The sequence below is a fragment of the Salvia hispanica genome, chromosome 4, assembly GCF_029641045.1.
Source record: "Salvia hispanica isolate PSC_SH4W2 chromosome 4, Shi_PSC_v1, whole genome shotgun sequence".
Taxonomy (NCBI): domain Eukaryota; kingdom Viridiplantae; phylum Streptophyta; class Magnoliopsida; order Lamiales; family Lamiaceae; genus Salvia; species Salvia hispanica.
The window spans coordinates 39,704,627-39,727,095 of record NC_142695.1 but is presented as its reverse complement, the minus strand read 5'-3'; the positions used below and the strand labels follow the sequence as shown (position 1 = coordinate 39,727,095).

At 39.0% G+C, this 22,469-nt stretch overlaps 3 protein-coding genes and 1 pseudogene across 3 annotated transcripts; 2 read left to right on the top strand and 2 right to left on the bottom strand.

Annotated features, from left to right (window-relative positions):
• The first annotated feature begins 2,089 nt into the window (after positions 1-2,089).
• On the top strand, positions 2,090-10,842 carry AUG5 (HAUS augmin-like complex subunit). Its single transcript, XM_048094042.2, has 10 exons — positions 2,090-2,912; positions 3,143-3,679; positions 4,490-4,631; positions 4,930-5,106; positions 6,902-7,111; positions 7,609-7,794; positions 8,449-8,608; positions 9,019-9,214; positions 9,418-9,550; positions 10,363-10,842. The coding sequence occupies exons 1-10, from the start codon at positions 2,449-2,451 to the stop codon at positions 10,480-10,482; spliced, it is 2,325 nt and encodes a 774-aa protein (XP_047949999.1). The 5' UTR covers positions 2,090-2,448; the 3' UTR covers positions 10,483-10,842.
• Positions 10,843-14,757: 3,915 nt separating this feature from the next.
• On the bottom strand, positions 14,758-15,874 carry LOC125195130 (cytosolic sulfotransferase 5 pseudogene; annotated as a pseudogene).
• A 2,349-nt stretch (positions 15,875-18,223) lies between these two features.
• On the top strand, positions 18,224-19,844 carry LOC125196147 (Pollen Ole e 1 allergen and extensin family protein). The gene is made up of 2 exons (XM_048094539.2): positions 18,224-18,618; positions 18,717-19,844. The coding sequence occupies exons 1-2, from the start codon at positions 18,462-18,464 to the stop codon at positions 19,553-19,555; spliced, it is 996 nt and encodes a 331-aa protein (XP_047950496.1). The 5' UTR covers positions 18,224-18,461; the 3' UTR covers positions 19,556-19,844.
• A 135-nt stretch (positions 19,845-19,979) lies between these two features.
• Positions 19,980-22,424, bottom strand: LOC125196148 (Alpha-L RNA-binding motif/Ribosomal protein S4 family protein). The gene is made up of 4 exons (XM_048094540.2): positions 22,081-22,424; positions 21,901-22,008; positions 21,004-21,078; positions 19,980-20,418 (listed from the first exon to the last, which is right to left on the bottom strand). Exons 1-4 carry the CDS (start codon positions 22,212-22,214, stop codon positions 20,187-20,189), a joined length of 549 nt encoding a protein of 182 aa, XP_047950497.1. The 5' UTR covers positions 22,215-22,424; the 3' UTR covers positions 19,980-20,186.
• Positions 22,425-22,469: the final 45 nt, after the last annotated feature.

Genomic DNA, 22,469 nt, shown 5'->3' with positions numbered 1-22,469 from the left:
TTGTGTACGCACGAGGCTGGCGAGCTCGGGACCCGTCTGACCAGAAGGGGCTGCCGACTGGACCTCCTGGGACCCGCCAGCGAGTCCCTTAGCTGCCAGTTGCGCCCTCTTTTGACCAACCGGGCGAGTGCGGCTAGATAACGATGGAGGGGTCGGGACCTCTTCGTCACTGTCGAGGAGCTCGTGGGAACCGGCACTGCTGCTGTAATCGTCGGCGAGGTTCAGGCGCTGCTTCTTCGGCCAGCCAGCCTCGACACCCGCCCGAAACTTCTCAGACTCCATCAGCACCTCATAGCAGTTCCAGTAGGTGAACTCCCTATGAACCCCCGGCAAGGGGAAGGCGGCCTCCGACATCCTCATCACATCCTCCATCGTTTGGCCACTGGTCTTCATGCGAAGGTTGTTGGTGTACAAGCCTGCAAATCGGGAGACCGCACTCCTGATTCGATTCCACTGCTTCCGGCACTCCTCCCCGGTGTGTGGCTTCCCGTCCGGGTGAAGTGTCTTGAAGGTTGCTGCTATTTTAGCCCACAAGTTGATGATCCTTTGATTGTTCGACTTTAGGGGATCATCGCAAACACTCACCCAAGCCTTGGACAGCGTGACATTCTCCTCATCCGTCCACTTACTCCTCCGTGCCTTAACCACCCCGCCGTCATCAGTCGTCTGTGACGACTCGCCGACCACCCCTTTGCCCTTGCCCTTGCCCCTCTTCTTCGGTACGCCCCGACCTACTCCCCCTGTTTGAATGGGAGAGTCCGCATCATCGACTTCTATCCCAAACTCGTCTAGGGAGAAAGTTTCATCCCCAGTGAATTGAGTCTCCACTGGGATCGATGTGTTGGAAGGAATTTCCAAAGGATATTACGCCCAATCATAAATCATTTATGAAAATGATTTTGAGTTTCATCCCAAGGAAAATATTCTTTGGTGGGAATTTCCAAATCCGCAAACCAATAATAAAAGAGACGTTGGGGATTGAGATAAAAAGTTGGGCGTAATACAACCCAAAAAAGGATTACAAAAGAAATAATTGAAACTGAATTACAAGGTAATAATCAAAACAATAAAACCATAAAAGAATTTAGCCGAGTCGAGGAGTCCTCTTTCCGCAAGACGAGATACACCCTGATAGTGTTCTCGGATTGGCGTGTCGTCCTCAAAGATAAAACGGCTTACGTCTCTGATGAAGCAACATTGTTATCAGCAGAACTCCGACGAACTGGATGGAGGAGAGGACAGAGCTTTCGACAGGAAAACAATGCAGAGAGATGAGAGAGCTTATGATGCATAATACTTGATGTTGTGTGGAATGCATGGAATATCTAACCTATTTATAGGCTAGGTCCACTGCAGGGGACAACAACCATGATGGCTGTCATCATTGCTAGACTATAACGGTCGTTGGTTACGAGGCGTTACTAGCCGTTACGGAGCTGAGAGGTTGAATCTAGACGTGTCTAGGTTCATTCACGACGTGAACTATCACGTGTCAGCCACGTTGGCATTACCGCGTCATACTGACGAAGTGTCATCCCGCTTGGCTCGCTGACGTGGAAACGGTGTTGGTCTAAAAGACCAATTGCCAAGATCCAAGTCCAAGGACACGTGCACGGGCTCGCTCGCGGCGGGGCGGGCGGCGGCGGCGCGCGTGTGGGCTCTACAGCCCATCTTAGTCCACTAGAATTATTACATGTAATAATCCTTCTTATTAAACACTTGATTAATAAGCTTGTTACTTTCAACGTGAGATAATTAACTCTTCTTAATTAATCTCATAGCTTCTCTCATAACTCATTTAGTATGCAATTTTACACAATTTTAATCCATTATTTCTCACTCACCAGGAATCGGATTTGAGAAAATGAATATACCACGGTCATCTACTCCGAAATCGACGCTATATCATTTAATTTCATAAAATTAAATGTCTCGTTGAAATTATAATTGGTCAAAGTCCTTTGACCGGGCATAGATTCCACAAGAGAACATTACATTTTTATAAGAAAAATACTAGTAAAAAATTGCTCGTGTATTTGAAATTTGACTATGAATTTACGTTAAAGAATGAAGCTAGAGATAAATGGGAAAATTGATATGGAGCTCGATCCGACGACCCGTTATTAGGTAATCGGGCGGGGCGGTGATTTGAAAAGTGAGCTCACCACTTTGTTTTCCAACACTCTAGAGTAACAATTAAGTTTTGAATTCTGAATTGTTGTTTGAATCTGAATTACTCCACCACTATACATTTGCGAACCGGTCACAGTTTAATCCACTTGGAGAAAATTTGTGTTTTGATTCATCTTCGCCGGCATTGTTAGATACGTCGTCGATTATTTAATCCAATCGAATTTCAAAGTTTGCTCACAGTTCGATTACAATACTTCAATTGGATGAAGATCCACTGCGCTCCACTACCGAAACCCTAGGATACTAACGGGAACGATGCAATCGGCGGCGCAGCCGGAGGCTATCCTGGAATGGCTCCAGAAAGAGATGGGCTACAGGCCTCTCGGCCCCTACGCTTCTTCTGCCAAAGCGGCGGTTCCCACAGCGGATTCGCTCCGCAAGATTTGCCGGGGGAACATGATTCCGGTGTGGGATTTCTTGCTGAAAAGGGTCAAGTCGGAGAAGACGGTGGAGAATATTAGGAGGAATATTCTCGTCCACGGAGCGGATGACGGTGATAAGGGGCGGAGGAGGGAGAAATCGGGTGTTGGGAAAGGGGAGAGTGGGGGAGGCAGTAGCAGGGAGATGGCATTGCAGGAGAGAGAGTTGGCAGAGAAGGAAGTTGAGAGGCTGAGGCAGATTGTGAGGCGGCAGCGCAAGGAGCTCAAGGCCAGGATGATTGAGGTCTCGAGGGAGGAGGCTGAGCGCAGACGGATGCTCGACGAGAGATCGAATTACAGGTTTGTTCCTACTCCGATCCATTAATTGTTTGAGGTTTTGGGTATAAGTAAGGTTTGGCTCCAGAGTAGCTTTCCATAATATGCTTTGATATGATAATGAGGTTGTCCATGTGAAGAAGAAGACTGAATTCTCCTTTAATTTAGTAGAATAAACAAGATCACTAATTTTGAAATGACAGTTCAAGCTTTGCAGAGCAATGCAAAATTAAAATATGATTCTCTAATTGTAGGCACAAACAGGTGATGTTGGAGGCTTATGATCAACAAAGTGATGAAGCAGCAAAAATATTTGCCGAGTATCATAAACGTCTTAGGCGCTATGTAAACCAAGCTAGAGATGCTCAGAGATCCAGTGCCCACTCTAATGAAACAGTGACCATCATCCCTGCAAATAGCGACCAGGAACTTTATTCAACTGTCAAAGGCGGAAAATCGGCAGATGATGTAATTCTTATAGAAACAGCAAGGGAAAAAAATATTCGCAAACTTTGTGAATCTCTTGCTACTCAGATGGCTGAAAAAATTCGTAGCTCATTTCCTGCATATGAAGGAAATGGAACCCATGTCAATCCTCAATCAGAAGCTGCAAAATTAGGAATTGATTTTGATTTTGATTTACCTACTGAAATTAAAGATATGCTTGCTGATTGTCTGAAAAGCCCTCCTCAGTTACTTCTTGCTATCACTTCATACACACAATGGTTGAAAACTCAAATCACAAAGGAAATAGACAAAATTGATATAAGAGCAGATGCTGAAACATTAAGGTATTCTTATGAATATGCACCAATGATGTAGTATTTCTGTTTTTGGCACTATTTGCTATATTTCTCTGATATCAGAATGTTTGGTGGAGCTAGTATTCATCTCAATAATTTTATCGTGCCTGCCACATGTCACACACTGTTGCTTAATATAAGGAAAACAGGATGATCGGATTAATTACACCTTTGTTCTTACTTATTTTATGAGTGCTCTGCTACTCTGTATACATCATCCCATTCTTTCTGACACATTGGCATTTGTATTAGAGCACAAACCATTTTACTTTTATCTGGGACGTACATTTATACTTTTATAAACCAACATTTTCTCATCGGTCTCCCAGCTCTCTTACTTAATGTATTCATTGATGGGTGTGAATTCTGTACCAGCTTTAGCTTGCTGATTGTTTCTAGCATCCACATACTAAAAGTTGTGATAAATTTTTATTTTTTTAGTTATTACTGTGGATATGATACAAATAGTGGCTCTGTTTGGTTGTAAACACCTTGCAGCACCAAGATATGCACTCTCAAATTAAAGTCTTGTATGTTCAGCCGTGTGTCATTTCATGGAATATTCTTGTTATATCTCTTGACCCCTGGGGGATCACAATTATCTTTTTACTTCTCTCAGGACTCAAATTCCAGAACTACCTTTTTAACTAAATTTATATTTTGATAGTATCTTTGACTTATTTATTTATTGCATGCTATTCACTTTGTTCTTATGCACTGCCTTGCATCACCTGTTCTTTCCTCTTCAACATTTTCTTTTTGTGGTTCTTCCAAAATAAATGATTCTCTTTTGCGAAGGTACAAGTACGAGAACGACACAATAGTTGAGGCTTCGTCTACTGATATAGGCTCTCCACTGCAGTATCATCTTTATAGTAACGGGAAGCTCGGGGGTGATGCTCCTTCAAGAGGGACAGAAAATCAACTCCTGGAGAGACAGGTATTTCAATGTAGTGCAGCTTTGTAGTTCTTCTTTACCATCATTTCTCATGTTTTCCTGACCAACATTAGTTTCTTCTATTTTATCATGGATTGTATTGTGCTGGTTACTTCTCTAAGAAATCCAATGGCATATATTTTGTTGGAGTTTCCCTTTTCTAAGTACTTATAGTTAGTTCTGCAGATGTCAAGTGCCTCAAAAATTTAGTTTCATAATGTGGCTATTGAGGCTTATGCATCTCCATTATCACAAGCTCTCTTCTTTTATTTAATTATTATGTCGAACTACATTTCTACAGAAAGCACATGTACAACAATTTTTGGCCACTGAAGATGCACTCAACAAGGCTGCAGAAGCTAGAAACACAGGTCAATTACTTTTGAAACGTCTCCATGGAAGTGGTGATACAGTTTCCTCCAATTCCCTCGTCACCGCAGGAACGTCTCAAAATATGAGCAGCCTTAGGCAACTTGAGGTGATATTTTCTTTTATCAAATCTTATGTCCATTCTGTTATGGTGAGTTAAAATCTAACTGGTTGCTAGAAGGCCCCTGGTGCTAGATGGGTGGCAAACTGGGCCTAGTGCTGTGATAATGATTAACGTAAATGACCCAAGTAGAGTCTTGAAGTAATAGTTTTGTGGCTTACATTTTTATTCTAATATGTAAGTTTATAGTTGTAATATTTTTAGTTATTGTGCTGACATCTCATCGTAGACATTATATATATGAATTTACATAATTTGATAGTCGACATGCATTTATTTTAGGGATGATGGTCCCTAAAACCACAAACTTTGGCCTAATTTTGGTATTTGCTACGAACTTTAAAATTAGTCTAAAATATCACAAACTTTACATTCCTTGTGTTATTTCACAATCCGATCAAAATAATATATTTTCGGCAAAAACTTATTCTATGTGGGAAACTGTGTAACGTTTGTGATATTTTAGACCACTTTTTAAAGTTGTAACAAGTAGGATGAAAAACCACGTAGAAAACCATGTTGATTTAGTTGTGCCAACTAGGATCAAAAAGCCATGTGCGTTAGTCAGATATGGTGATTGACCTGCCTTGTGAAATAACACACGAAATGTAATGTTTGTAATATTCTAGAAAAATTTAAAAGGTCATGGGAAATACCAAAATTAGGTCAAAGTTCGTAGTTTTAGAGACCATAATCCCTTTATTTTATGTTTCAGGTTGAATCAAAGTCATGTCACCAATAGTGCTAGATGAGGTAAAGAAGAGCTATAGTGAGTTTTGTTGAAAAATAAAATAGTACTATCAAACTATCAACTGATATATTTTCAAGATTAATAAAAAACCAAAACAACGTTATGTTAAGAGAGGAAAAAACTATAGCAAATAATGCATGGAATGCCCATAGCCTCCTAGGCACAATCATTTGGTTCAATTGTGATATACTATGTATTTAGTCAGTTTTCGACTTCTCTCCTAATTTTTTTTTGAAAAAGGGTTTTCCAGTTTTTGTGATTTGGTTCAGATAACCAAATCACTCCTTTTCTCAGCCATGCCTGTACTATGCCATATTAAGTGATTTTTTAATCTGAAAATTGAATAGTCCCGTTCACTATTGTTGTCGCATATATAAACTGGAGAAGCAATCTACATTTGTTGCGTCAAGAGCTTAGAAGTATATAATTGAGGATTATCATTTTTTCCAATTCCATATTTAAAGGTGCTCAGTTTAGCGCATAAAAGGGAAATATGAAGTGATCATTCGTCTCGACTCTCGAGGAAAGCTGAGTGTATGTTGTGTACCATTTTGGATGTCACCTATATAACACACAACCTGGAGCTTATGTGATTAAGTAAATAGAGGGTCTAGGCTGTATTTGGCCTTTAAAATATTGAACGCAATATACTTCCAAGAGTTCTCCTTAGAATGTTTGCTGTCACATATAAATTTCCAATTTTCAACATTTTTGGTTGCATTCTTTGGCTTCTAGAGTGGTTCATTATGATTTATGACGCATGCATATATTTTTCAATTTTCTTACCGCTTGGTGTTAGAGTTTATGTGTTTTCTTCTTACCGCAAGGGTGGTTTGGTTGGTTCTGTTAGATTCTCCTTAATGAGTACGATTTATATGTTGTGTTTATTTAGTATACCGATCCTGTCTAACTTGTTCAAACAACATTTTTATCCCCCTGCTTGTACTGAAATTTCACCCCTAACCCTGTACTGTAAATACTCTGGGGGTGGCTATGTCTTTCTTACTATGCTCTCTTCTTCATCTGTTATAGTTAGAGGTCTGGGCCAAGGAAAGGGAAGCTGCTGGATTCCGTGCTAGTTTGAACACATTGGTGTCTGAAGTACATCGTTTGGATAAATTATGTGCCGAGAGGAAGGAAGCCGAGAACTCTTTAAGGAAAAAGTGGAAGAAGATTGAAGAGTTTGATGCACGCCGATCTGAGTTGGAATCGGTCTACAAAGCATTACTTAAGGCAAACATGGTAGGATAACCCTCTTACGCATGCAGACATGCTCATGCACTCATATCATTCCTTATATTAGCTACCTGAATAAACTGCAGTAGGCTTTGCTAGGCATTATTATGTTATCTGAAGGGGCAGCTTTTAATATACAATTAGATTCTGCTGTTCGAAGGTGATTAGAAATGTGTCTGCAAAAATACAGCATGCTTTATATGCATGTGGTGAAATTTGAGTAAAACTCATGTATAGAGTTGATGTTATGTCATACTATATAGAATTAACTGATTATAAATATTTATTACAGAATTATCATAATGCTTCAATGTTTGGAAAGTTATATCATTCATAAATGTTTTGGGTGTAGGATGCTGACATTTATGGTTGTGTGGCGTCCGTTGTGGAACTAAAAAGCATTTGTTAGGCTCCTAAGTAGTTCGGTTATTAAGAATCTTGGATATACATGGTTTTATGTAGCTCTATGGCAAAGCACTAATTATTTGTCCTTGTAATTGAAGGATGCCGCTTCATTCTGGAGTCAGCAGCCATTAGCTGCAAGGGAATATGCATCAAACACTGTAATTCCTGCATGCAATATTGTCATGGACTTATCAAACAGATCAAAAGACCTCATTGATAAGGAAGTTCAAGCCTTTTATCGAACACCTGACAATAGCCTTTACATGCTTCCATCAACACCTCAGGTTTGTGGCCAAAGTGCAATATTTATTGCTTGAGTTGGAGCATTTTAGGGTTCCACTACATAACTGAGTGCTGTAACTTGCTGCTTCTCTATCACTAAATTTTGCATGCCTGTGTACCCATCATTACAGCAAACAACGATCTTGACTTTCAAGTTATACCGTGTTCTCTTTCTACTCTAGTTTGATCAGACATCAGGACTTAGGAGGACACAGTTTTCCAATTGAAGTTCTCTATCAATTGATGTTCTGAAATTCCTCCTTATAAAATTCTACTTATGTCAACTCATGGTTCATATGGTGATAAGTGATTAGGCGTTTGCAGTAGCGCCATACCTTTTTTCTACCTGTATGCCTGGGTATCAATCAGTGGATGCCTTGCAACTTGCTTATGTGTTAATTTTGTCAGAATCTTTGACTGTCGTGCTGGTGTGCGCTTTAAAATTTTAATGTTAAGAGCGGTAAAACATGTTCATACTGCTGGGATCCTCCTTTCTAGGCTGTTGCTAAATCAAACCTTGAAGTATGGAAAGGACCTCTAGAATCGGATAAGGAGCTTGTTTCCGAGATGGGACTCTTAAATTTCTACTAATTTCATGAGACTACATGGATCTGGTATATCATGGAGATCTTATTTGCATTCTTCTCTCCGTTCAGGCACTCTTGGAATCAATGGGTGCAAATGCCTCTCCAGGACCCGAAGCAGTTGCTACCGCTGAGAGGAATGCAGCAGTGCTGACAGCTAGAGCTGGTAACAGAGATCCTTCCGCACTTCCTTCCATATGTCGCATTTCTGCTGCCCTACAGTATCCTGCTGGTGAGCTTTTTCATAGTGTAGTATTTCCAAATTTTCGGTTTGCCGGAAATCACTTTCTGGTGGCTTTTCTTCCTGAACATGCTCTTTAATTTCTTAATGCATCTTCTTTTGCGATATAACCTCTTTATGGAAACTCATGATGATTAACGTGACAAATGAAAACTCACTTCAATCCCCTATAATTAAATTTTCTGTTGTTTGCCGGAATCACTTTCTGGTGGCTTTTCTTCCTGAACATGCTCTTTAATTAATTAATGCATCTTCTTTTGCAATATAACCTCTTTATGGAAACTCATGATGATTAATGTGACTAATTCTTTGAGAAAACTCACTTCAATCCCTTTAATTAATATATGCAGCCACAGTTCTTGTGTCCAGGCCTGGATTTATTTGGACTATTATTTGTGTAGGTTTTGATGGTCTTGATGCTGGTTTGGCATCAGTTCTGGAGTCCATGGAGTTTTGTTTAAAGCTCCGCGGTTCTGAGGCTTGCGTGTTGGAGGATTTGGCAAAAGCAATTGATTTGGTTCATGTACGGCGGAATCTTGTAGAAAGCGGTCATGCTTTGTTAAATCATGCTCATCGTGCCCAGCAAGAGTATGATAGGTACATGGGTTCTATTTATGCTTTATTTTATATTTTGTTATCTTCGAAGTGTGAATGGGTGATTACTTCATAATTGCTAAAAGCTGGGATTCTATATCCCTATGAGAAGAACAAGTAGAAAATTATGATGCTCTGATTTGGTTCTCCTTGGTTGTAGATTGTACATGGTTTGAATTATTGATTTCATGAAACCTGTTTTGCAGGACAACAAATTACTGCTTGAATGTAGCAACTGATCAAGAGAAGACTGTTTCAGAAAAATGGTTACCTGAACTAACAAATGCAGTTTCAAATGCTCAAAAGTGTGTCGAGGACTGCACATATGTGAGAGGGTTGGTGAGTACTCTGCTGGTTTTCTGATACTCCATCCGTCCCATAAAAATAAGGACACTTCATTTTTCATTCGTCCCATAAAAATAGCATATTTCCATTTATGGAAAGTTCTCCCAAACTCATTACCCATATACATCAATTTATTTACAACTTATACCACTAGGGCCCACCATTAAACACTAATAATAATGTGGTCCCACTATCCACTAACACTATATATATATTTGTTCCATGTTTGTAATTTTTGCTAGATAATAATCAGCATGCCCATGAGACTGAAGTTTTTGCTTTTTAATGCTCTCCTGCAATAACTATCCAGATTAGCATGTCTAGTCTTGTAGTGGGCTTAGTTTATGAATAGTTTGTAAAACCTGATAACCACAGAAGTCACATCAAAACAATAAAAAAAGTCATCTCTCTTTTGTGCTGTTAGCTCCTATTATTACCCTTCATTCAAAGATCAAATGTGAGTATAGTATACTTCACCATCCATCTGACTGAAATCAGCAGAACTAGGGAAGAATTTCCCTAGCATAGAATGTGAATGCTTGCTATTTTCCCCTTTATGCTGTATCACTTCATTTGAGCAACCAGATAAAAGGGTGACCCAATCCAATGCGACACAAGTTGCCAAGGGTTGGGACCAATTAACAAGTAGTATTAATCATATGTAGGTACTAATCTGTAAAATATAAATTGATTACCCACCTCCCCAGGCTGGCCCAAATTAGACGACCACAGAAAAAAATGTTTACTCGGCTTGTGACGGTCTGCTTGTTCATGACCTATTGATGGTGTTCATTGTTTTTCTTTAGCTTGACGAATGGTGGGAACAACCAGCATCTACTGTTGTCGATTGGGTTGCTGTAGATGGAGAAAATGTTGCTGCATGGCAGAATCATGTGAAGCAGCTTCTGGCGTTTTATGACAAGTGAATGTCTCTCAATAGATATTGTTCAGCTGCTGAAATGTTATCATCCTATAGTTTATCTTAGTTCCCCTATTTCTTTCACACTAAGATGGATATCTTGGCCAAGAGTTTGATACCAAAACCAGTTGATCAAGAACATTGGTTGAAGTCCTAGTCGAATCCAGGCCGAAAATGGTATCTTGGTTCCTCTGTTAATGCTTTGATCAGCCATGAGAGTTGCAACTGATTGCTCAGAAATTATATGGAAGAAGGGAGAACAGCTATAGAGAAGGCTACTGGCTGTTTGTATCAGATTTATATATATATGTACTTACTGACTGATTTTACATTGATAAATTTATCTATAGTTCTTTGTATTTGTTTCTATAGTTTGGTTGATGTTATGTGGTGCGTTTATATTTCTGCTACAAATGAACAAATAATTTCATTATTGTACTGTAATTCATATAAGATGTTGATCTAAATTCAAAATCGTTTCAGAATTAGTAAATTTATTTGGTGACTAGTTCTTTATTTAATCTCTTACATATCTAAAAAAAAGCTAGGAAATGATGGGGGAATGCGGCCTAGCTGTCATTCTGAGTCGAAGAAATGTGTACATTTATCAGTAAAGAAAATCAGAAGCGTCTACATTTACAGTAAAGAAGCCTTTATTAATTTATTAAATAGTGAAACTTCTTCTTCTAGTAATTTTTTTTACTTGATTAGTAGCAATGCTTGATTAGAGCATCCACAAATGGCAGCTAGCGCACCGGCTAGCCGATTCGCGTCGCTAGCTGGTCGGCTAGTCGAATCATTGTAATCGGTCAGCGGCTTTTCGGCGAAAAAATTGGCGAGCGCTAGCCGATTTATCGGCGCTGGTCGATGCGCTCGCCGCCATTGCAGGCTGGCGATCGGCGAGCGATCGTCCAACGCTATTTTTTATTTTTTGAAATTTGTTGAAACACTAATATACGTGATTTTAGTTTCATTTTTATTTGCACCACTTGTTTTAACGAGTTTTCTCTCTCTCTAACTTTCTGTACAAGAGCAATATCGAGCAATGGACAACAACAACGAGTCCAGTCCGACGACGAGCGGGTCTCAGACTCCCACGGTACCCGTGGGGTTTGGATGGGGGCAGATGGGTGGTGGGCCGGTGGGCGGCGGGCAGATGGGTGGGGGGTACAACATGTACCCTTTGCAACAGTTAATGGGATTGAGGGCGAGCGGGCAGGCGATGCCGGGCGGGGGGCAGGGCAGCGGCGGGCAGGCAATGCCGGGGTGGGGAGGTATGACGCAGATGACGCCGCAGATGATACAACAGATGATGGGGATGATGCCGGTATGGCAGGAGGGGATGCAGCCAGGGGTGCAGGGGTCAACGGGGGGGGGGGGGGGGGGGGGATACGGTCTATCGTCCCACACTTGACTTTTTGACGGCTTCGTCTCACACATCGACCCCAGTGGAGACGCAGTTCACTGGGGATGACCGTTTCTCATTACATGAGCTGATGATCGATATTGGGGAGGCGGACACTGCCATTCCAGTAGGGGGGGTCGGGCCGCGCCGAAGAAGAAGAAGAGCAGGGGGAAGAGCAAGGTGGTCGGCGAGTCATCGCAACCGGCTGTTGACAACACCACCACACGAAGGAAGTGGACGGAAGAGGAGTACGTCGCCCTGACCAAGGCGTGGTTGTCGGTTTGCGACGATCCGCTGGTTGCGAACAACCAGCGGATTGTCAACATGTGGGTTAAGATTAGAGCAGCCTACAAGAGAAACTGCCCGCGCGGAAAGGACTACACCGGGGAGGAGTGCCGGAAGGGGTGGGAACGCATCAGGGCCGCAGTCGGCCGATTTTCGGGGTTGTGCGCCAACGCCTCCGCATGAGGAGTAGTGAGCAGACTCAGGAGGACTGCCGGAGGATAGCGGAGAGTCTGTTCCCCAAGCCGGGAGTTTAAGGAGTTTACCTACTGGAACTGCTATCTGGTGCTGAAGGACTCCGAGAAGTTCCGGGCGGGGGTCGACGCTGGGTGCCCGAAGAAGCAGAAGCTGAACTATTCCGGCGATCACAGCGGCAGCAGCGGCGGTTCCCACGACCTCCCCCCCGGATGCTGAGATGTTTCCGTCCCCTCCATAGTTTGCTCGCCGCACTCACCCGGTTGGCTAAAAGCGGGCGCAACGGGCAGCGAGGGGATCCTCCCCCCTATCGCCCCAGGAGGTCCAGTCGGCGCCCCTTCCCCCACCCGCGTACACCTTATTCTCGCGTCAAAAAACGCGGGAACAGATGTATAAGGTCTTCTAAGATTGGAGGGCCGCAACTGACCTCACGGAGAAGAGGTTTCTTCACTCGATGCTCGAGAGCATGTATGTCGATTTGGATGTCGCGAGGGCACAAATGGAGGGCTCAGACGCGGGCTCAGATGCCACCGATGTGGAGGTCCCGAGTGGCAGCGGCAACGGCGGCGACGGCGATGAGGAGTAGAGAGAGGCGGGGCTCGTGTGTGGATGCTCGGTTTTTTATTTATTATTATGTATTTTTTTTTATCTATGGACCTTTTTTTTATTCAAATGAAATGAATGAATTTTCCCGTATATGTCTCGTAAATTTAATTTCGTAATTTATCGTAAATTTAATTCTGTAAATGTAGTTGTTTTTGAATTATTTTTATTGCGGCTAGCCTATTTGCTTAAAATGATGATGTGTCAGGTGGAATTTTAGTGCTGATGATGTGGTAGGGAGGAAGAGTGGCTAGCCTGTAGTTAGTCGTGACTGGCCTAAAGCCTTGTGGACGCTCTTATGGACCTGTAACGAATAATGCTTATTTATTTTATTATATTTGCATATGTACGTACGTTTATAACGTTTATTCTTAATTGGTTATTATTGCCTTCTTTTGTTATCGGCAGCAGTCCCACTGTTCCTTGCATTTCTATGTATCTTTACAGCCGTTGATTTTATCGTTTTTCTATTACTCTTTATATTTTGACACTTGTTCTAATGCATGCTAGTTGGTAGTAGTATATCTTTTTTAAATGAACTTTTTTATAAGGCATAAAAAAGAGAATAAAATCGGGAAAGTATTTAAACAACACGTCAGGATAATGTTTTATAATAGCTAGCAGTAAGCATTGATGCTATTACGCTTCATGGAGTTCACGTGAGGACAAACTTTATCTTTCCAAAAAGACTGATTAAAAGAAAGTAAATTGACAGAAACTTTATCAATTAGAAGCTAGAAATCGATAGCACCCAAAGTACAGTCAGAGATTCGCAGGTCTCTTTCACGTAATATCACCAGTAAGTTACCGCATTATTTTCAAATTATAAAATTACAGTTTAATATTCCATTCGCCCCGAATATTGTCCTACTTTGATTCGGCACAAATTTTAAAAAATATAAAAAAATATAGATTGAAAAAGTTGATGGTACGTAGTTCTCACTTTTATATATCAATTTTATAATATAATATGAGTGTAAAATGAGATAGAGATCCATAAGGTTTAAAGCCAAAAAATAGTAAAATGAGACAATTAGTATTTCTGTCAACTTTCAATGCAAATTTTTTAAATTATATTCTTTTCGTTCCATAAATTAAACACAGTCAAAATTTTATACTTTAGTCTCTTTCAATATTTTGTAAGCAACTCTAATTAGGACAACCTCATTCTATATTGGCAATATTCTACTAATTAATTTTTCTTTCTATCTCTCATATTTAATTTTACCATTTTCGCATTAACACACGTATCATCCTCAAAGTCCATTTTTTAGAATAAGGGAGTAGAGTAGTACTAATACACAATTGCAATTAGTTCTTTCGCTCTACTAGTAGGAAAATTAATAAAAGTATTCCAAAATTTAATTTTCAGTCATGAAAATGTGTAGCTTATAAGCAAATACAAATGTTTTTTTAAAACTTTTACTATCAGAAAATTGTTGCTTTAATAATCTAGTATTTCTAGTTTCGTTAAATTTCATAGCGGCATCTCTCACAAGTCACAAGCCATGAAATCTTTTCATGACGATAAATTGAACCGTTGACATTTTCGTTCTCTCTATTTAATCCTTATATTATGTACGGCTAAGGACATTATTATTAGATATGATCAGGAGGTTGCGTCTGTGCTAACTAATTTACAGTAATAACTAATAACTTTCAATATTTTGTGTTAAAATTATCAACACAAAGACATAATTATATCAATACAACATGTAAATTCAAATATATATTTTCAATAAAATCTCAATAATGTAGGTATTAAAACTAAACAAATAGCACTAGTAATTACATGTGCTACAAACATGAGATTTTTTTTGTAGGAGAAGGTATAGAAATGTAGTACAGTACTAAGAATTTAAGAAAGCAAACACAAAAGTGAACACAACAATCTTATTATATTGTCCAAGACAAACAAACACAAAGACGTAAAATTAACATGAAAGTAAAAGTGATAAAATCAAATCCCATAGTGAAAACCAGAAGCATGAAACTTAAGTTTAGTAACATGATCAATCTTCCTTATCATATCATCTCCAAGGCAGCTCAAATGATCTCCAACTTCACCCCTCCTAAAGAACGAATTGTACGGCAACGGGAACCCGCTTTCGGGAAGCTCGCTGGACTTGTTAACCTCTTGGTTGCTCAAAATCTCAAAGCTGCAAAGCCTCACTATCTTCTCAACTTGCTCCTCTCCATTTTCTCCAACAAAAGGACACCCCAAAAACTCACCAATTCTTCTCACATGACTCCTCGTATCTTCCTTGAGCTCTTCATAAGTCACAAACAACACTTTCTGAGGCATGTTTATGCTCACTTCCCTGTAACCGAGCACATGATCGTAGTAGGGCCCGAACGGGACCACCCCATCGCAGAACTGATCCACGGCAGCCTCCAGTTCCCATGGATCATCCTCAAAATCCTTGGATTTCTGCAGAAAATGCCACAGAGAAACGAGGGTGTCTTTAGGGTTTCGAGTTACGTACACGATTTTACAGTCGCATGAATTTAGGAGGTGTTGAAGGATCTGATGGGGCGCGTGTGTGGCCAAGATTCTGCCTTGCTTGGCAGCATCGTCGTTGAGGGGGGCTTGTTTTCGGACGTAGAGATTTGTCTCGAGGGAGGGGATGAGCTCCTGCGGGTGGTTGAGGGTCAAAACGGCGTCGTCTTGAGGGGAGGATCGGTGGGTGATGGAGTAGAGAAGGGCCTTGAGCCATGTGGTTCCGGTTTTGGGGAAAGAGGCTAAGATGATATCTGTGGGGAGTGGTTTGAATGTTTCTACCACTTCTTTTGTCGCTTCGAGGTATGTTTTTGTGAACCAGAAGCCATGGAATTCATACAGGGATTCACGAATACACCATTTCTGTTTTTCAAGCTCATTGTGTTTGGTGTCAGGATTTGTGGCTTCCATTTTACTTTTGGAATCTCAAGTGTTATAAGTTGGGTAATATATAGAACCAGCATTTGTGACCCCATATTAATTAAATAAAGATAAATTGTTATTCTAACACGCATGCGACAACTTAATTACATCATTCCTGATATTTTTAATTGTACTTCTGTTAGGAATTTAAGTGTTTATACGTACAGTACTCCCTCCATTCCATAATAGTGAAAGTGTTTCGGCACGCAATTTAAGAAAAATTATGTTAAGTGAGCTATGTAAAGAAAAATTAAAGTAGAAAATGAAAAAGGTAGAAAGAAGAATAAAGTAAGAGATAATAAAGTAAGTTAGAAGATTGTGTATTTTTACAAAAGAGGAAATGACTCCAATACAAGATTATGGAATGTATTAAAATAGTCAAGTGACTCCACTACTACAAAACGGAGGAAGTCGTAACAGCAAGGTTTTGAGTTATACGTATTTATTATTTTGCTGTTGATGCCAGCTACAATGCCTTTCTTTTGGTCGACTTAAAGAGGCACACTGCATCAGCCCTGCCAAGGTCGCCGAGCAATGATGAAATATCAAATTTGAGGTGAACTTCCTTGTCAAATTGGGTGCGTGGTCGACGTCATCTTAATCACTTACTCCTATTACATTTAATTCTATGTATATGATTTTTAAAAAGTAATTTAGATCGAGAAAGTTATATAATATGTAATTTAAAGTTTGTTGAGCATATGTTATAGTAATAGATACATAGAGGAGTGATCAATTGCTAACTAATTAGCAATCTCAAACTAAGATTAAATCTTAGTCATTAAATTAGAAGATTTAGTGGTTGAAATAATGACACATGGATCATATTTTTAATTAAGGGTATTAATGTCAATTCCCTCTCATTAAAATCATCTTAAAACTTTAAATTTACGTAACTCTCTCGATTTAAATTATTTTTTCACAAAAACTATATCAAATTAAAGATAATTTTATAAGGATTCCAACGATATCTCAATTGCATATGTTCCGACGACGTTCGGATGATGAAATTTGATAATTTTTATTTTAGTTTTCGTAAATGTTGATAACCAGATTTTTATCAACAAATATATCAAAAAATCTCAATAAAACATGTAAAAATCTCAATAAAACCATGTAAAATCTCAATAAATATGTGTTGATATATTCTTGTACTAGTGTTGATATTCTTATGTCATATTGTTGATATTTGTAATACACTATGTTGATATAAAAAAACATTCACGAAAATTATCATATGATAACATAATGACAATATTACCCATTTGTTGATATTTTGTCTACTATTTATTGAGATTCGTAAGATTTAATCTCATCCACTCATTTTAAAATCTAGGTTGGAGATTTGGTCTTGATTTTGGATTAGGGTGCTATAAGCATTAGAATATGACCCACATACATATATCTACATCGTTATAAATTTATAACTGAATCTCACGAGAATCGGAACATTATGAGAGCTGAAATTTGTATTATAACATAATACTCCATCGGTTCCATAATACATGGCACACTTGGAAATTGACACGAGATTTTAGGTGATGTTGTTATGCGTGTTAGGTGGAAAGAGAAAATAGTATATTTATATTAATGTGAGAGGAGTTTTTTTCCAAAAAAGGAAATGTAACATCTTTTGCGGGATAAATTAAAAAAGAAAATGTGACATCTATTATGAGACGGAAGGAGTACTACAATTTCACTGTGACATCAAGCCTAGTCGTTCGATATTTTAAATTTTAATCATATGATTGATATTTAGTGTTAATTTGAATGTAAGATATTGTTCATTTTGATAATAACTCCATATATATGTGAAGATTTTTTTTGATGCTAAATGTCAAACCCTACTAAGATTCCAAGATTACATGAAAGGACTTGAATTGCATATTAAAATAATTAATATTGTTAGGTAAGGGGTGCGTTATATCGCTAAATTTTAAGTTGCTAAGAGCAACGTCCGACTGTGACTCTTCGATTTCAATTTGTACTTGCAAAATCTTTATGTACAATTATCTTTGCAATCTAGTAAAAATATGTAGTATATCGTCTCTATTTATCATAATTATATGGAAAGTTCACATACATATATAATAATGCAGAAATTGTAAAAATTAAAAATATGCATTTTTCTATAAGGCGCATCACATACATATTACTCCTATCATGACAAAAAAGAGAACAAGAGTTGATAAAAAGGCAGGAAAGAGATGGGAAAACCATGCAACTGACGCATCTCTGCAATTCAGTTTGTGGCACCTCTCTCTCGTGAACCAACTGCGACCTCAACTGCCCCTTCACCTAATTCTCACCCAGAATAATACCTCCACACACACACACACACAGAGACAAGACAGAGAGAGAATCTCTTATGCAGTTATAGTTAGTTCGATCTCTCTGTCTGTCTACTACCTAGGAAATAATGCTGCTAGTTTGCAGTTCACTTGTTTTTTCATGATTGACATTAAGAGTAGCCTTCTTCTTTCCTAGTATAAAAAGGTTCCACAAAACTCCCACTTCTCATCTCCAAACAAACCAACAACAAAAGGAAGGAAAACAGATTTTACATACCTTTTCAAGAATGTCTTGGTTTTGGACGATAATGTTTCTGAGTTTTGCAATCATCAACCATTCAGAGTCTAGACGTCACAAGCCATCTGCCGTTGTCGTTGGGACAGTCTACTGCGACACATGTTTCCAGCAGAATCTACCAAAAGCCAACCACTACTTCATTCCAGGTTTAGTTTCATCAAATGCTATTTCTAAGTTATGTTCAAAACTACTCCTATTACGTTACTTACAGATGAACCCGGTTCTAACATTTTCCGCCCCTCAGGTGCATCTGTCTCTGTAGAATGCAAGGACGCGAGATCAGGAAAGAGGTTCCGGAAACAAGTTAAAACAGACAGCCATGGAGAATTCAAAGTGCACCTCCCTTTCCCTGTCAGCAAACATACCACCAAAATCAGAGGATGTTCTGTGAGACTAATCAGCAGTAATAAACCATATTGTGCTGTAGCAGCTTCTGCAACTTCTTCAGAACTTCATTTCAAGTCAAGAAAAGATGGGACACATGTTTTCTCAGCAGGGTTCTTCACATTCAGGCCACTCAAACAACCACAAGTATGTAATGAGAAGCCAAGCATCACTAATTTCAATAAATTATCAAATCCTAGTGATCCAGCATTTGTACCACCAGTTCAAGATCAACCATCCTTTGGCAGCTTCCTCCCACCGCTGCCTCGACTACCACCACTGCCGCAGCTTCCCCGCCTACCACCACTGCCCGGAATCCCATTTCTGCCACCAGCACTACCTAGAAAGCAAGCAGCAACTAATGTACCAAATTTATCAGAAAATTTGCCAGGCACTCCTTTTCCACCAAATCCATTCAACCTACCAAATATACTTCCGCCAAGCCCTCTTCAGTTACCACCTATTACAATTCCTCCGATACTTCCTTCCCCTGTGCAATCAATTATCCCTCCTCTTTTACCTTCACCCAGTCCACCACCACCTTTGTTCAACCTGCCACCTATTCCTGGTTTAATTCCGTCTCCACCTCCACCACCACCTCCAGTCCAGCTGCCCTCATTTCCTTTCCAGCCAACCCCTGGTTTTCCTGGAGTGCCTCCTGCTAAGGTTGCTGCACTATCAGAAACAAGCTCTCCTTGATTTTAATTTAACATAGCTGCAATGTATGATAATCACATAGCCGTACACTCACCCTTGAACCTTCAACTTCACACATTTTATACTAGTGTACCGTTTCTTATCAAATGTGTCTTTACCACAGAATATTAGATTTTGACTTAGCAATGTCTGCATAACACAAGAAGAGAACGGAAAATCTGTACCTCACACGAGATGCTATCCAAGTGATACGTTTTAGCAGTAGCCAGAAATTGTTTGTTTCCATTGGTATTCCTGGTTACTAATGAATAATAATTCATGCTTTCTTGAAGTATTTGCTTAACAAGATACACAAGCATATGAACAATTTCTGTCATGATTCTATACTATAACAGCACAAAACAGATGCATTAAACCTAATATCTAGATTCTTTAAAATAGCTAAAACTGTCTTGAGTACTCAAAATTCAAGAGAGAGAAAAAAGGAAATTAATATTTCAAAACATCACTTTCTATCAATACATAAAACTAATAAGCGGTCGACTTCTTTTAAATTGAAACTGAGCGAGCCAAAACAACAAAATTCACTATAGCAAAGCATACAATACTTAGGAAATCAATGAGTTCCAAATGATTGGTAATATTGGGGTCTACACGGGCATATTTGCAGTATTTAGTTCATCGCATCATAGTCATCCAGTTTATCATTGTACTCCAAGACCTTCCTTCTTATCTTTGATGTATCTACCCATGTTATAAAGTCTTCCATATTTCTTGTTACAAGAAATGCTGGATCGGTGACGGTATCAGGTCCTACTCGAATATGTCCTTGTTCAATATAAGTAACTGATTCTTTCAAGTGCTCCGCAAACTTCAATCTGACCAAGACAGTGGCAAGCCTACGTCTGAAGAAAAAAGACACCAATAAAGCACTGTTAGCATTATCAATATTTCCTCTGCTTGTTGAGAGCTTTCTACTGGTAGTTTCACTATGTCAACATTTGTGGTACTCCAAAGCCATTGTTTGTTATTTTCTATAAGCATTAACCATCAGGAAAAAAGATTCAAAACCCAACAAGATTTTCATGAGGAAAACCTGTGGAGAATAATAATCTGCAGTAAGATTCTGATAGAATAATTGTGACAAAATGTATTTAGCTAATAAGCACTGGGACAGGTACTAAATACGAATATGATATGATACAGGCTAAAAATACGTCCATTTCTAAAAAACTATGATACAAATACATCCAAAATAAGTATATATATTGATAACACTTTAATACAATCCAGTGTCCTGGGCATCCCCTAAGCATTTGGGAAGGTTGTTATCTTCTTGCTATAAAAGTAGTAGTAGTAGTAGTAGTATAGAGTTTCTGTATAGCATTATTTGATTTCTTATGCCAATTAAAATTGTGGAGCATATTACACTAAAGGATTTATTGATACAGAACATCGCATAAATGTGTTGCATTTTCACCCTCACTTACCGACAAAATGATGACACAGAGAGGCGCTCACACAGAGCCAGACTTTTACGAGATGGTATAACACCCATGTTGTACCTATATCAAAAAAATATCGATAAATAAGACGCCAATAACATAAACTGAACCAATCTTTCTTCAGTGCTACTGTGCAATGTACTACAACGCAGAAGTTTAAAGAAACAGTGATAACAGATCAGAGCACTCTTCCAATAACAGCAGAATAAGTAGCCATATCATGCAAGATAATTTTTGATAAATCACTAAAATCATGCAAGTGAGCATGTCATAAGTACCCATAGGCAATTCACCTATAAAATATCAGCATCTTTACTTTACTCTGCAATTGGCTTTCAGCCTATCACATAGGGAGTATATGGCTTCTTATTCATATTATCAACATCCATGTGTAATCCTGTGTGATACATATCAAAATTCCTCAGCAAAGACAACTTCCTTAACCAAACCATAGGAAGAACATACGAAATGCCTGTTACTTCTACTTGTTTCACACTTCCACTAATATTAACCTGATACTGTTCAATAATTTTCGTTGTTTCCTCTAACTTTTCCTATAGCAGGGACCAAATAAGAATTTATCTTCCAGGCCAATAAACTGAGGCAAATTACTACAGAGTAAGTTGGCTGTCTTATAAGTATCGAAGAGGATCTAGGATTGCAAGGGATCTCAAAAAAAGATATATTTACTTTAAGATGTCTCCGAAAAGGCAGCGAAAGAATTTGTTAGTCCTAGCATTTTGAAGCAAATTTACGCATTCATATTGAACTGCAGCGTTGTTAAAAATCTTAAATAAAGACTGAATTACACAAACCAATATCTAAACAACACAATCAAATGCGGAGGTGGTCAAAAAACAAACTTCCATTTAAAATACTTACAGTTTTTCAAGAAGGTTATCAGTCATCTCAATTCGATAAGGATCTCGCGCATCCATCTGTTTAAGAATGCTGACCAGCTTCTGCACTGTTCTACACAAACGTGAATACCTGAAAGAAAGAAAAAGTTATCGACAAATTTCTTACCGATCCAAATACGTAAAATATGATAAATGATTTTACTTTTTGTAATCGTCTCTGCCAGTAACGTGGTAACGATGCATTACAAGGTTTTCCCTCTGCCCTCCTTCTCTCTTCCATTCTAAAAAGTTAACCTTTTTTAGCAATTTCTTCTCGTGAAACTTTAGCTTCCTCATCTTCTAGGGGAGAGACGAGTATGGGAGTAGAGATACACAAACGGAGATAAACCTGTGATAAAACCCTAGAAATTGGGAATCGATTTAGTTTCTATCGGTATTGGGCGACGCCCTACTAAGTTCAGGCCTCAGTACCGCTCAGGCCCATGTGTGAAGCAGCTCGGATTGAATCACACTTATTAATATTTCTGGGCCACTCCAACCCACTGATAACACAAATTCATTATCTAAAGCTGAAAAAATTAAGGCATAAAC

What these genes read in the sequence shown, in the direction of transcription:
- AUG5 (XM_048094042.2), top strand. Translation starts at nt 2,449, where the DNA reads ATGCAATCGGCGGCGCAGCCGGAGGCTATCCTGGAATGGCTCCAGAAA. An exon ending in TGCTTCCATCAACACCTCAG is followed by an intron (nt 7,795 to 8,448) that starts GTTTGTGGCCAA and finishes CTCTCCGTTCAG; the next exon opens with GCACTCTTGGAATCAATGGG. An exon ending in TGCCCTACAGTATCCTGCTG is followed by an intron (nt 8,609 to 9,018) that starts GTGAGCTTTTTC and finishes TTATTTGTGTAG; the next exon opens with GTTTTGATGGTCTTGATGCT.
- LOC125196147 (XM_048094539.2), top strand. Translation starts at nt 18,462, where the DNA reads ATGTCTTGGTTTTGGACGATAATGTTTCTGAGTTTTGCAATCATCAAC. An exon ending in CAACCACTACTTCATTCCAG is followed by an intron (nt 18,619 to 18,716) that starts GTTTAGTTTCAT and finishes TCCGCCCCTCAG; the next exon opens with GTGCATCTGTCTCTGTAGAA.
- LOC125196148 (XM_048094540.2), bottom strand. Translation starts at nt 22,214, where the DNA reads ATGAGGAAGCTAAAGTTTCACGAGAAGAAATTGCTAAAAAAGGTTAAC. An exon ending in GGCAGAGACGATTACAAAAA is followed by an intron (nt 22,009 to 22,080) that starts GTAAAATCATTT and finishes TCTTTCTTTCAG; the next exon opens with GTATTCACGTTTGTGTAGAA. An exon ending in TCTGTGTCATCATTTTGTCG is followed by an intron (nt 20,419 to 21,003) that starts GTAAGTGAGGGT and finishes TTTTTTCTTCAG; the next exon opens with ACGTAGGCTTGCCACTGTCT.